The 14,309-nt window shown below is 42.0% G+C and overlaps 1 protein-coding gene across 1 annotated transcript; it reads left to right on the top strand.

Annotated features, from left to right (window-relative positions):
- The first annotated feature begins 1,222 nt into the window (after positions 1-1,222).
- Positions 1,223-14,101, top strand: bcl10 (BCL10 immune signaling adaptor). The gene is made up of 3 exons (XM_034183856.1): positions 1,223-1,475; positions 12,224-12,512; positions 12,600-14,101. The coding sequence occupies exons 1-3, from the start codon at positions 1,428-1,430 to the stop codon at positions 13,013-13,015; spliced, it is 753 nt and encodes a 250-aa protein (XP_034039747.1). The 5' UTR covers positions 1,223-1,427; the 3' UTR covers positions 13,016-14,101.
- Positions 14,102-14,309: the final 208 nt, after the last annotated feature.

Below are 14,309 nucleotides of genomic sequence, written 5' to 3'. Positions count from 1 at the left end.
ATCAGTCATGGCAGCATCTAGCTACAGATAGACTCAGCTGGCGTTCCAGCATCAAATCCGCCAGCCTGAAGTTTGAGGCAGAAAGAAGTGAGGCCTCACGCCAGAAGCGTCAAAGAAAGAAAGAGCGGGCAGCAACACTAGCCCAGCCTACTCAAGTGTTCATTTGCCCCAAGTGTAACAGGTCTTGTGCATCCCGCATCGGACTTTTCAGCCACCAGAGGGCTTGTAGAAAATAAACTAAAAAAAAAAAAAAGGCCTTCCCACTATCCTCGCAAGCGAAGAAACTGCCAATACAGCTCAAACATGCACTATTTCTTCAATTACGACAAAAATTCAACGCTACATTAATTACGAGTCGTAAAAAAAGCGAGACTCGGCGTTATTTTCCGTTAAAAAGGTCCCGCGTCTACAGTTCTTTAAAGTTTTTTTTTGCGTTGGAGGAAAGAAAAAAATGCCGGACTTCCTCATTCTGTCAACGTTTACGTCGACGTGACAGCAGAATATTCGATAAAATCCGTTTTACCTCCTCAGAAACGTTGCTCACCGGACTGAAATACGCAAATGCAAATAAAATGTAAACTATCTAAATACGTTTGTTCGTGTTTTTTTTTTTATTCTCTCTCTTTGAGTGTTATTCAAAGTTTGTACAGAAGAAGTGTTATGCCCATTGAGCCCACCAGGAGGCGATGTTGGCCTGTCTATATATATATATATATATATATATATATATATATATATATATATATATATATATATATATATATATAGACAGGCCTATCTGTCTATATATATATATATATATATATAGACAGATATATATATATATATATATATATATATATATATATATATATATATATATATATATATATATATAGACAGATATATATATATATATATATATATAGACAGGCCTATCTGTCTATATATATATATATATATATATATATATATATAGACAGATATATATATATATATATATATATATATATATATATATATATATATAGACAGGCCAACATCGCCTCCTGGTGGGCTCAATGGGCATAACACTTCTGTACAAACTTTGAATAACACTCAAAGAGAGAGAATAAAAAAAAAAACACGAACAAACGTATTTAGATAGTTTACATTTTATTTGCATTTGCGTATTTCAGTCCGGTGAGCAACGTTTCTGAGGAGGTAAAACGGATTTTATCGAATATTCTGCTGTCACGTCGACGTAAACGTTGACAGAATGAGGAAGTCCGGCATTTTTTTCTTTCCTCCAACGCAAAAAAAACTTTAAAGAACTGTAGACGCGGGACCTTTTTAACGGAAAATAACGCCGAGTCTCGCTTTTTTTACGACTCGTAATTAATGTAGCGTTGAATTTTTGTCGTAATTGAAGAAATAGTGCATGTTTGAGCTGTATTTTGTTAACCGGGATGGAATTTCACCTCAGTGAAGACGAAATGGTAGAAATTAAAAAGGAGGTGAGTGTGTGTCATACAACTCTGTCTCACAAATCAGAAAATGTTTAAGGATAAGACACGCGGATAACAACAGAGAAGTTGTTGTTTTAACTGTAGCCTTTAAAACGGCGTGTGAAAGTAGGAAATAATCACCACACCCTGTGAAGTGGCTTAAAATATGGTGCATCCGGAAAGTATTCACAGTGCTTCACTTTTTCCACATTTTATGTTACAGCCTTATTTCAAAATGGAGTAAATTAATTTTTTCCTTCAGTTCTGCTCACAACACCCCATAATGACAACATGAAAAACGTTTTTTTTTTTTTGTTTTTTTTTTTTGCAAATTTAATAGGAAAGTTGTCACATGTACGTAAGTATTCACATCCTTTGCTCCATACTTTGTCGATGCACCTTTGGCATCAATTACAATTACAGCCTCAAGTCTTCTTGAATATGATGCCACAAGCTTGGTGCACCAGTTTGACCCATTCCTCCATCAGGCTGGATGGGGAGCGCTGGTGCACAGCCATTTTCAGATCTCTCCAGAGATGTTCAATCAGATTCAGGTCTGGACTCTGGCTGGGCCACTCAAGGACCTTCACAGAGTTGTCCTGAAGCCACTCCTTTTATATCTTGGCTGTGTGCTTAGGGTCATTGTCCTGTTGAAAGATGAGTCGTCAGCCCAGTCTGAGGTCAAGAGCACTCTGGAGCAGGTTTTCAACCAGAATGTTGCTGTATATTGCTGCACTCATCTTTCCCTCAATCCTGACTAGTCTCCCATTTCCTGCCGCTGAAAAACATCCCCACGGCATGATGCTGCCACCACCATGCTTCACTGTAGGGATGGTGCCTGGTTTCCTGCAAACATGACGCCTGGCATTCATGCCAAAGAGGTCAGCCTTTATCTCTTCAGACCAGAGAATTTTGTGTCTCAAGGGCTGAGAGTTCTTCAGGTGCCTTTTGGCAAACTCCAGGTGGACTGCCATGTGCCGACTGCCATGTGCCTTTTACTAAGGAGTGGCTTCTGTCTGGTCATGCTACCGTGCAGGCCTGATTGGTGGATGGTTGTCCTTCTGGAAGGTTCTCCTCTCCACAATTGAACTTGATGGTCACTGACAGAGTGACCATCAGGTTCTTGGTTCTTGGTCACCTCCATGACTAAGGCCCTTCTCCCTGATCGCTCAGTTTAGACGGGCGGCCAGCTGTACAAAGAGTCCTGGTTGAGCTGAACATCTTCCATTTACAGATGATGGAGGCCACTGTGCTCATTGGGACTTTCAAAATAGCAGAAATGTTTCTGTACCCTTCCCTAGATTTGTGCCTCAAGACAATCTGTCTCAGAGGTCTACAGACAATTCTTTTGACTTCATGCCTGGTTTGTGCTCTGACATGCACTGTCATCTGTGAGACCTTATAGGTGTGTGCCTTATCAAATCATGTCCAGTCAACTCAGTTTATCCCAGGTGGACCCCAGTTAAACTGTAGAAACATCTCACGGATGATCGGATGCACCTGAGCTCAATTTTGAGCTTCATGGCAAAGGCTGTGAATACTTATGTACACGCGCTATCTTAGGGTTTTTTTTTTTTTACAAATTTGCAAAAATCTAAAAAAACAAACAAAAAAAAATTTTTCACATTGTCATTATGGGGTACTATGTGTAGAATTTTGAGGAAAAAGGAATTTCATCCATTTTGGAATATTACATAAAAAGTGTGGAAAATGCAGAGCTGTGAATACTTTCTGGATGCACTGTACGTGTAAAAAGCCCCTTAAATAAAGTAGAAATTAAAGTTACAGTGTGTAGGCTTTAGTGGCATCCATTGACAGAAATGTTACATGGACTCCCGCGAACAGTCGGGCATTTACTGCGCACGCAGCCCTTAAGTGTCCCCCTCATTGGCTAGCAACAGCAGATCTGCCGAAAGCAAACCACTGAGAATAAATCCCATTTGTTGAGGTTACGTTCCAAATCGGATGTGATGTAGCACTGTGTCAACTCATAGCTTTCCTGAACTTAGAATGAGTCCTTCACCATCATCCGCCAGCTGCATGAAGGCCAGATGAGACAAGTGAAGTACAACAGGACTCTGTCCGGCAGCTTCCCCATCTCAAATGGCGTCAAACAAGGTTGCATCCTCGCGCCCACTCTGTTCTCCATCTTCTTCAGCATGATGCTTCGTGAGGCCAAAGAAGACTTGACAGACGGCATCTATATCCGCTTCAGAACCGACGGAAGTCTGTTTAACTTGCGGCGCCTTCTGTCCCACACTAAGATCACAGAACAGCTAATCATGGAGCTGCTCTTCGCAGATGACTGCGCCCTCGTCGCCCATACGGAGCAAGCCTTGCAGCACATTGTCAACTGTTTTGCTGAAGCAGCAAGAGCCTTCGGCCTCACCATCAGCCTGAGAAAGACAGAAGTGCTATATCAACCGGTACCCCATACAGCATATACCCCACCCCAAATCAACATCGAGGGTACCAGCCTGAATGCAGTAGAGCACTTCACGTATCTCGGTAGTGTTATCTCAAATGACGCATCTGTTGCCAAGGACCTAGACAGTTGCCTTACCAAGGCCAGCAGTTCTTTTGGTCGACTCTCAAAGAAAGTCTGGCAGAATCATGCACTGCGCCTTTCCACAAAAGTGCAGGTCTACAGAGCCATTGTGGTCCATACCCTCCTGTATGGAGCTGAATCCTGGGTTCTGTATCGCCAGCAGATCAGATTACTGGAACGCTTTCATCAGTGTTGTCTCCGAAACATCATCAGGATCAAGTGGCAGGACTACGTCTCAAATGAGGACATCCTTACCAGAGCCAAATTGCCCAGCATGGAGTCTATAATACTCAAACAACAGCTTCGTTGGGCAGGTCACGTAGCCAGGATGGATGATACACGCATGCCGAAATTAATTCTCTTTGGCAAGCTCAAGGAAGGGAGATGAAACCAAGGGCCCCCAAAAAGCGCTATAAGGACCAGCTGAAGAAACAGCTCTCCCTTGGAGGCATTCAGCATCAGTCATGGCAGCATCTAGCTACAGATAGACTCAGCTGGCGTTCCAGCATCAAATCCGCCAGCCTGAAGTTTGAGGCAGAAAGAAGTGAGGCCTCACGCCAGAAGCGTCAAAGAAAGAAAGAGCGGGCAGCAACACTAGCCCAGCCTACTCAAGTGTTCATTTGCCCCAAGTGTAACAGGTCTTGTGCATCCCGCATCGGACTTTTCAGCCACCAGAGGGCTTGTAGAAAATAAACTAAAAAAAAAAAAGGCCTTCCCACTATCCTCGCAAGCGAACAGTCGGGCATTTACTGCGCACGCAGCCCTTAAGTGTCCCCCTCATTGGCTAGCAACAGCAGATCTGCCGAAAGCAAACCACTGAGAATAAATCCCATTTGTTGAGGTTACGTTCCAAATCGGATGTGATGTAGCACTGTGTCAACTCATAGCTTTCATAACCATTTGTTAATTAGTGCTTAGTTTCCTGCCATCTTGAATCAGTGTCTTTTCCTGAACTTAGAATGAGTCCTTCAGATCTACATGAGACCGGGTCCCCTCATGGACGCCGCCATGTTGAGACAGTAGCCCAAAAGAGAGACATGCTTGTGTTCAGAACCTTTGGAAGCTCGGAGCGATCCGACTTAAAAAAAATAAAAATAAAAAATCCCTACTTCCACAAAAAGTGGAAAACCAGAGAAGTGAGACAAATATGGCCTATCACAGAAGAGCTAGGCTAACGTTATCTTTTGGGCTAAATGAAATCATCAGATCTTTTTGCAGATGTGTGGTGCTTGAATATGTTACATATAGCAGTAATAGCTTGTAAAAAAATTTAAAGGCGAATTTTCAACATTAGACGTCTCACTAGTCGCAGACACAGCTGCCATGTCTGTGATGTCAACTCAGATATCTCAGGTTACATTTCCAAGAAAAAAATGAATTCACTCCATTTTTGAATAAGGCCAAAATGTGTGATAGATTTAACTTGTTTTCCGTGAACACAGGTGGAGGCCCTTAAACCTAATCCTTGAGTATAAATTTATTAAATTAGAAGGATTTCCTAGGCTTGTAGAATAGTATCTATTCTGTTATTAATACACTGTTATTAATTTTTGATCTTTTCATTCTCTTAAATATAAAATCTGAAGAGCAACACCCCTCTAGGAGGTCTCTCTTATGCAAGAGATTGTATTAAACATTAAAATCACAGCTACTTCACCCTAAAGCAGGACTGCCCAAATCAGTTGATGGAGGGCACCTTCCTTGAATGTTTTCATGTCTACCAGCTCTACTCACACCTGATTATTTAACTATGGTGTTTCTCAGCTTCTCATTGGCTGAGCCCACCTGTCAGAGGTAATTATCTGTGGATGGAGCAAGGAGAGTGAAGGAAACATGCAGGACAGGTGCCTTCCAGGAACGGATTTTAGCAGCCCTGCCCTAAAGGGTTTGTGATTAGGTCTTTGCAACACTGTGAAACATTCCTGCAAGAAGAAATGTTCTGAATTGTCTATTCACTGAGGAACAGGGGTTTAAAATGACAAAAATGCTAATTTTTACTACTATCTCTCTCTCTCTCTCTCTATTTTATATATAGTACTATGAGGTGAAAGATGGAATGTTCCATTCAATGAGGCGAAGCAGAGTTCAATGGAACATTCGGTGTTTCACCAAATTAAATATTCATTCCATTGATAGAATGTAAAAACATTCATTATTTGTTTTATATAACAGCTAAAATAGATTCTTGTCATTTGATATTTTATTAATTTATAAACGACAGAAAAGGGACTTACATGTTGATGTTCCACTGGAGCACAACAGTCCAACACGAACTTTAAATTGGAGTCCAAAATTGCCACAATGTAGTCTTTGATGCCGTGCACTGACTTAGTGTATCCCCCCCGCTCCCCCAAAAAAGACTGTGTAGTTCCTCAGTCCAGCAAAACATCACATCAGAAATTTGTCCAGCTTTTCATCCTAACAGCTCTTCATGCCTCCAGACGGCTTACAGCGTAGTGGATTTGTTTTTTTGTGTTAGAGGAATTAGCAGCATCAGTTAGCTTCTTCAAATTGTCGTCTGCCCGCAAAACAAACTCCGCTATGTTTAGCTAAATGCCACCCCCGGTTGTGTAAGTACGTGCGATTGTCGGGGCATGCAGTAGCACCAAAATTGCATGCTAAAAATGGAACTATTGCACAGTCAATGAAATACAATGGCAAATAGTACGAATAATCCATGTCACATGACATACAAGGTACCAATCAAATGACAAAGATCCACTCAGCAGTTATATAAGGTAAATTATTGTTCGGCAACACCCCCTTAATGAATTCATATTGTTAAATTCTCCCAGCTCTTACTGTAATACTGTCCCTCACAAAGTACAAACTCAAACTATTCCGCACTTTCAAATTTATTCAAAGTCACAGTGAAAATCAGGCCTGGAATCTGAAGAACTTCTTTCACGCATGAGATCCACCCATTCAGAACCCAGAAGAATGGATACAAACAGTTTTATAAAACACTACATGGGCGTAACAAGGACGGACCTTATTTTGCAAAAGCCTTCCCTTATTGGTCCCCGTGGGTATTCGAGGGAGGCCCCGCCCCCTGCCACTGACCCGCGCGATAACGGGACATTTATGATTTATAATGTAACCTGAATCTCTTTGTTCTAAGTGGGGAAACCGGTTAAATGCCAGTTCAACATGCACATTCCAACAAGTAACAGGCTAAAAGTATGTGAAACTAAGAATACAATCTTAAAAGTAAAATAACTACTTTAATACCAAGACAAATAAAGAAAACATTGAATTGAAATATTTTTATTTACAAGCTCTACATTGTTTCCAGTGCAGGGATTTCAAAATTGCATTTATAGTTTTGTAGTTATTAGGGGAAGTGGTAGCATGACAGTTATAGTGGCGGAATTGTGTCCACACCATCCATGTTTTGATTCCGTGCCATACAGTCAAGCCACTAGGGTACCCTTGAACAAGTTCTTGTTCCCATTTGCTATTTATTTGGTTGTGCCTCTCAGTGTACCCTGTCCCAGCATGCATGTTGCACTCTGTAACTATGCGTTTGAGTATCTGAGGGGCACTGGGTGCTGTTGCCATGGTAGACCCCTGCCTCCATGGACCTGGTGTTCAGGGTCTGTTCTTGTGCTGCCATGATCAGAGAATTCTGTGCTGTCCTTCATCCCAGCCTTTGCTAGCCATTGGTAGCTGAGGGTGTGCCAAATATTAACTAGAGGCACCAAAGTCTAAGTGGGGAACACCATCATAGGTGTTTGAGAACAGCAGAGCTAAGGTGGTGTAGGACTTAAAGTTCCAGACAGACAAACAAGTACTGTCCAACCAATCAAACACAGTGGCCATAGATTAGGAAAAGTGGCAGTTGTGGTTGATGTGGCACAACATCAGTAAGAAAGAGCATGAGAAGATTGAGAAATACCAGGAGCTGAAGGAACAAGTAGAAAAGATGTGGAAGATAAAGGCCACAGTGGTCCAGGTGGACATAGGAGCTATTTGGGCTGTGACCTATAAACAGAGACTGGATCCAGCAAATTCCAGGTACAACACCTGAGGTTTCTGTCTAGAAATGTGCAGGAACATCTGATGCTGTGTAAGACCTTCAAACTCCCAGGCCTCTCAGTGGAACCAAGCTTGATGACCACCACCACCACCCCAGAACAGTGGGGGAGGATGAAAAATAGATTTTTATCATTTTAACATCTTTGAGCATTCAGAATGCCACAATCCTTTCCTTACAAATAAAATGACAGTAAAAATCTAATAAGCATTTTCATTACTCATCACACACAATCCAGACTGTGCACACAGGCTGCACTCATATTTTATTTATTTTTTTTTTCCACATGGTAAATCCATTGTTAAGTCCTTCTGAATGAATTCATCTTCAAGTAAAATTCTATTCCAGGTGGTTTATAAATGCTCAGATTGTTACAGTAAAAATCTAATAATCACGTTGTTATTGCGTGTGGACACTGCATACTTTTACACGCTGCAGCTCAGTTATTTAAGGCGCAAAATTGAAAAATTGAACAATTTTAATCACTATCAATCAATCAATTTTATTTATATAGCGCCAAATCACAACAAACAGTTGCCCCAAGGCGCTTTATATTGTAAGGCAAGGCCATACAATAATTACGGAAAAACCCCAACGGTCAAAACGACCCCCTGTGAGCAAGCACTTGGCAACAGTGGGAAGGAAAATCTCTCTTTTAACAGGAAGAAACCTCCAGCAGAACCAGGCTCAGGGAGGGGCAGTCTTCTGCTGGGACTGGTTGGGGCTGAGGGAGAGAACCAGGAAAAAGACATGCTGTGGAGGGGAGCAGAGATTAATCACTAATGATTAAATGCAGAGTGGTGCATACAGAGCAAAAAGAGAAAGAAACACTCAGTGCATCATGGGAACCCCCCAGCAGTCTAAGTCTATAGCAGCATAACTAAGGGATGGTTCAGGGTCACTTGATCCAGCCCTAACTATAAGCTTTAGCAAAAAGGAAAGTTTTAAGCCTAATCTTAAAAGTAGAGAGGGTGTCTGTCTCCCTGATCTGAATTGGGAGCTGGTTCCACAGGAGAGGAGCCTGAAAGCTGAAGGCTCTGCCTCCCATTCTACTCTTACAAACCCTAGGAACTACAAGTAAGCCTGCAGTCTGAGAGCGAAGCGCTCTATTGGGGTACTAAGAGGTCCCTAAGATAAGATGGGACCTGATTATTCAAAACCTTATAAGTAAGAAGACGAATTTTAAATTCTATTCTAGAATTAACAGGAAGCCAATGAAGAGAGGCCAATATGGGTGAGATATGCTCTCTCCTTCTAGTCCCTGCTAGCACTCTAGCTGCAGCATTTTGAATTAACTGAAGGCTTTTCAGGGAACTTTTAGGACAACCTGATAATAACGAATTACAATAGTCCAGCCTAGAGGAAATAAATGCATGAATTAGTTTTTCAGCATCACTCTGAGACAAGACCTTTCTGATTTTAGAGATATTGCGCAAATGCAAAAAAGCAGTCCTACATATTTGTTTAATATGCGCATTGAATGACATATCCTGATCAAAAATGACTCCAAGATTTCTCACAGTATTACTAGAGGTCAGGGTAATGCCATCCAGAGTAAGGATCTGGTTAGACACCATGTTTCTAAGATTTGTGGGGCCAAGTACAATAACTTCAGTTTTATCTGAGTTTAAAAGCAGGAAATTAGAGGTCATCCATGTCTTTATGTCTGTAAGACAATTCTGCAGTTTAGCTAATTGGTGTGTGTCCTCTGGCTTCATGGATAGATAAAGCTGGGTATCATCTGCGTAACAATGAAAATTTAAGCAATGCCGTCTAATAATACTGCCTAAGGGAAACATGTATAAAGTGAATAAAATTGGTCCTAGCACAGAACCTTGTGGAACTCCATAATTAACCTTAGTCTGTGAAGAAGATTCCCCATTTACATGAACAAATTGTAATCTATTAGATAAATATGATTCAAACCACCGCAGTGCAGTGCCTTTAATACCTATGGCATGCTCTAATCTCTGTAATAACATTTTATGGTCAACAGTATGAAAAGCAGCACTGAGGTCTAACAGAACAAGCACAGAGATGAGTCCACTGTCTGAGGCCATAAGAAGATCATTTGTAACCTTCACTAATGCTGTTTCTGTACTATGATGAATTCTAAAACCTGACTGAAACTCAGACCAAACTGAGACCATTCCTCTGAAGATGATCAGTTAGCTGTTTTACAACTACCCTTTCAAGAATTTTTGAGAGAAAAGGAACTAACAACAAGTATTTTAACTATACGACAACTCCACGTCGAAAGGAGTCAGTTGAGGTGGCTCGGGCATCTTTTCCGGATGCCCCCTGGACGCCTCGCTGGAGAGGTGTTCCGGGCGTGTCCCACTGGGAGGAGGCCCCGGGGAAGACCCAGGACACGCTGGAGGGACTACATCTCTCGGCTGGCTTGGGAACGCCTTGGGGTTCCCCCAGAGGAGCTGGGGGAGGTGTGTGTGGATCAGGAGGTCTGGGCGGCTTTGCTTGAGCTGCTGCCCCCCCGCGACCTGACTCTGGATAAAGCGGAAGAAAATGGATGGAAGGTCTAGCAGGAGAAAATATAAACTAGACATAAATGAAAAGTTAATGGTCTGTGTTCTCGGACCAGTGGATTTCTACATTGCACATGGCAGCAACGTACACCAGTTTATTGACCAAATGTCACGGACAAAGTAACAAGAATAACCAAAACTACTTACTTATGGACGGAAATGTTGCCTTCCTTCTTCCTCTGTTTGTGGCATTGCCAACCTGCGCAGCTTTCCACCATATTCCACCTGTTCCTTGAGGAGACTCATTGAGCATTGGTGCATGCTGCCCGCTGATTTGCCCTTATCCAAAATGGCAACCACGCCTCCTTGCCAGAACACGTCTCAGTGTGACTGCGGACTCTAGTTCTCATATTGGCCTCTGTGGCTCCAACACAGAGCACATTTGCGTAGAAGCCCATTTTAAAATGTCGAACTTTAGAGCAGAAATAAACATGTAAACAAGCTTGGTACAAAAAACTGTTTTGGTCTCTATCGGTACTGTGCGGGCATGATATTTTTTCCCTAACGTCTTAGTTTAAGACATTTTAATTAATAAAATTCTATGTAATTGTGGGTGTGGTTGCTTGGCTGAGCCCAGTGACTCCTCCTCTGGTAGCCTCTGACCGTAACGGAGACACTCACTGTCATGTTGTTGCTCTGTTTGGAGTATTTTATTACAAACACCTGGAATAATCTGTCTTGTTGCGCGCTGAAACGTCATAACAGATCAGTTAAGACGTCCCTGTTCCAATGTTCACGCTGAGTGAAACTCTCGTCTTATTTAATGTTGTATGCTAACGGTGTTAGTGCTGGTGTTGGTAGGTCCACTTAATGGAAATACGCAGCTGATAACTTTTACTGTCCACACCAAAGTAAACCGTTATGAGAACCACAGTGCAGTTCCAAAAAATACAATTTAATAAACACTCGAACCAAGCTTAGCTGTTAGCTGGTGGTTCATCACATGCTGAGCCACTCATGCTCCACCCCTTTATGCATTAATGAGTTTGTGAATCAGTGTGGGCGGGGCTCTCAACATAGCAACACCCAGCCAAAGGGGCCATTTCGGCTTTTCTGGGTCTGTATAGAAAACCAGTAGGTGACATCATACAGGCTTTGTCTAGTATATACATATACAGCCTGTGGTTATGACCCTGGGAAGTCCCAAGTGATTGTCATGTATTAGGTTCGACTTCAGACTTGTAGATTTACGATTTGACAGCGACATCCTCCAAAGCCTGATGGGAAGCACAAGAAGTGGAAAAACATCACAGTTTAGATTAGATAGAACTTTATTGATCCCTTGGGAGGACTCCCTCAGGGAAATTGAGGATCCAGCAGCATTGTATAGCAGCACACAGGGTAAGAAGCACACAGAGTATCAAAAATAGAATAAAAAAAAAAACAGTTTACAAAATAAATACCAGACATACTGGTTTACTGGCTACCACTGTTCCTCTCATTCCCGACCTCTGTCTTCCTGTTACTCCTCCTCCCCCTGAGTGAGGAGTGAGGCCAACATTGTGTGATGAGAAACGCTCCTCAAATATTGCAAATAAAGTTGTTCAGATTGGAAAGCATGTCAAAGTCTGCAGTGACAAAATGTGCTGAATGTGTGGCTCTGCTTTTCTTACTGGCTGTGGCTCTCCAGGTGCTGACGAAACTGAGATACTACCTCTGTGAAAAAATCCGAGCTGAACGCCACATCGACTTCCTGCGTTCTCGTAGGATCCTGACGCGGGACGACGCCGAAGAAATCAGCTGCCGGACTACGCAAACCAAGAGAACAGGTATGTTGTTGGACATGCTGGCTGAGAACCCCCGCGGTCTGGACACCCTGATTGAGTCCATCCGTGAGTCCCGCGCGCAAAACTTCATCATTGCCAAGATTACAGATGAGGTGCAGAAGATCAAAAACGAGAGGCTGGAGTCTCGCAGAGGTTAATGAGCCAAGTTCATTACAAGTAAGATGAATGTTGCACAAAATATGCTTTATGGTTTTCCTGACTATACTTGTTACTCCACAGCTGGGGCTTCCAGTTCCACACCTGACAGCACCATCAGCACTCCAGGAACAACCAGCGACTTCTCCAGGACATTTTCAAACGAGTCCACCATGCTCTTCCACCCAGATGGGGAGCAAAGTCCTTCCACGTCAGTCATAGTGGTCTCGCTCACGCCCCCATTGTTACAGAAACCAGAGCAATTGTCCTGTAATGCTAATTATGCTAATAGCATGGTTGTAGCTTCATCCACAGCCTCCTCCAGTCTTCCTAGACCTGGAGACCTGGGGGCGCCGCCGTTGCCACAGGAGGTCCTGGTGGAATCGCCCTCTAACGTTGATGCGGGAGCGCAAGGGTGCACCAGCAATGGAGAAGACCCAAACTTCCAGCCTCTACGATCACGGACTCTCGCTCCATCGCCACATAGAAATATCATTTAAATTCATCCAAAACCTAACGGGACAGTTTGACGCCATCAGACGAGGAAACAAATTGAATCCTCAGTTAGAGGCGCATGTTAAAGTCTTTCTTATTTGGGTTTCTTCCGCGTTGACGATATATGTATTTTTAAAAGAAACTAGATTCTCTTCCAGATGAGGTGAAAAAGTGTGATTTACCTTTTAAACTGTACTGTGCAGAAACACTGTAGGTCCAGGTCTAGAAATACACCATGAACAATAATAATAATAATAATAATAATAATAGTAATGTGAGTGTTGAGTGTTGAGTGTTGATCCAGAGGATGACATCCAGCTCTCTGTGTACAGCATTAATCAACCACAACTTGGTTTGTCTTCACTACATTGTATTCTTGAATACAGGTCTTCTTTTTTTCTCCTCATTTTGTGGTCATGTATAACCATAAATTCAACTTTATTTTCCTTCGAGTGAATGTTATCAGATCTTTGTTTTTATTGCTGGATGTACTAAGGATACCTCATTCCTAATGTGGCAAAGTGTGTGCACAACTACTGATTAATTAAAAGACAAATGTGATAATTGTAAACAAATTATGCATAGTGCACTGTGTTCTACCTGTCTACCCGTCTGTGTACGTGTACTTCTGTGGATGTTGGGTTGTACCGGAGCAAGTTGTGGTCGTACGGTCTGAATTTTATTGAGATCATCTTCTGCCCAGACTGCAGAAACCACTGATGTCAGAGAGTAGATCCTGGTATTAGAAGTTACTCAGGTACCTCAAGGGAACACCTTTGCTGGAATTAAAAATAAACATCAGTGAAATTATTCAGTTGAAGATTGCCAAAATGCAAAGTGTCATATAATACACAGCTTTCAACATGTGTTGTAGAAGAATTGTCTCTCAAAAATCAAAACAATACAATCTGAATATTTTATGATTTGACAGTTTGCCCCGTCAGCAAGCACACCAGTGACGGTGGTAAAGAACATTGGTTACAGAAAGAAATCTAAAGTAGACCAGATTCAGTGAGGTCACCATCTGCTGTGGCCACTCTGATACACTGAAAAAGAACCAACTTAAAGTGTTACAATTGGTAAAACCTGAATGAATTAAGTTGTTTGAACTTAAGTTTGTAAGTTACAAATAACTTCATTTCAATCAACTAAATTTACCGCAGGTGGATTCCAATTTAGCTGTAGAAACATCAAGGATAATCAGTGGCAACCTGAACTCAATTTTGAGCTTCGAGGCAAAGGCTGTGAATACTTATGGTTTTCTTAGTATTTATTATTTTTAATAAATTTGCAAAAAAA

The sequence above is a fragment of the Thalassophryne amazonica genome, chromosome 12 (assembly GCF_902500255.1).
Source record: "Thalassophryne amazonica chromosome 12, fThaAma1.1, whole genome shotgun sequence".
NCBI lineage: Eukaryota > Metazoa > Chordata > Actinopteri > Batrachoidiformes > Batrachoididae > Thalassophryne > Thalassophryne amazonica.
This window is presented reverse-complemented; position numbering and strand designations above follow the sequence as displayed.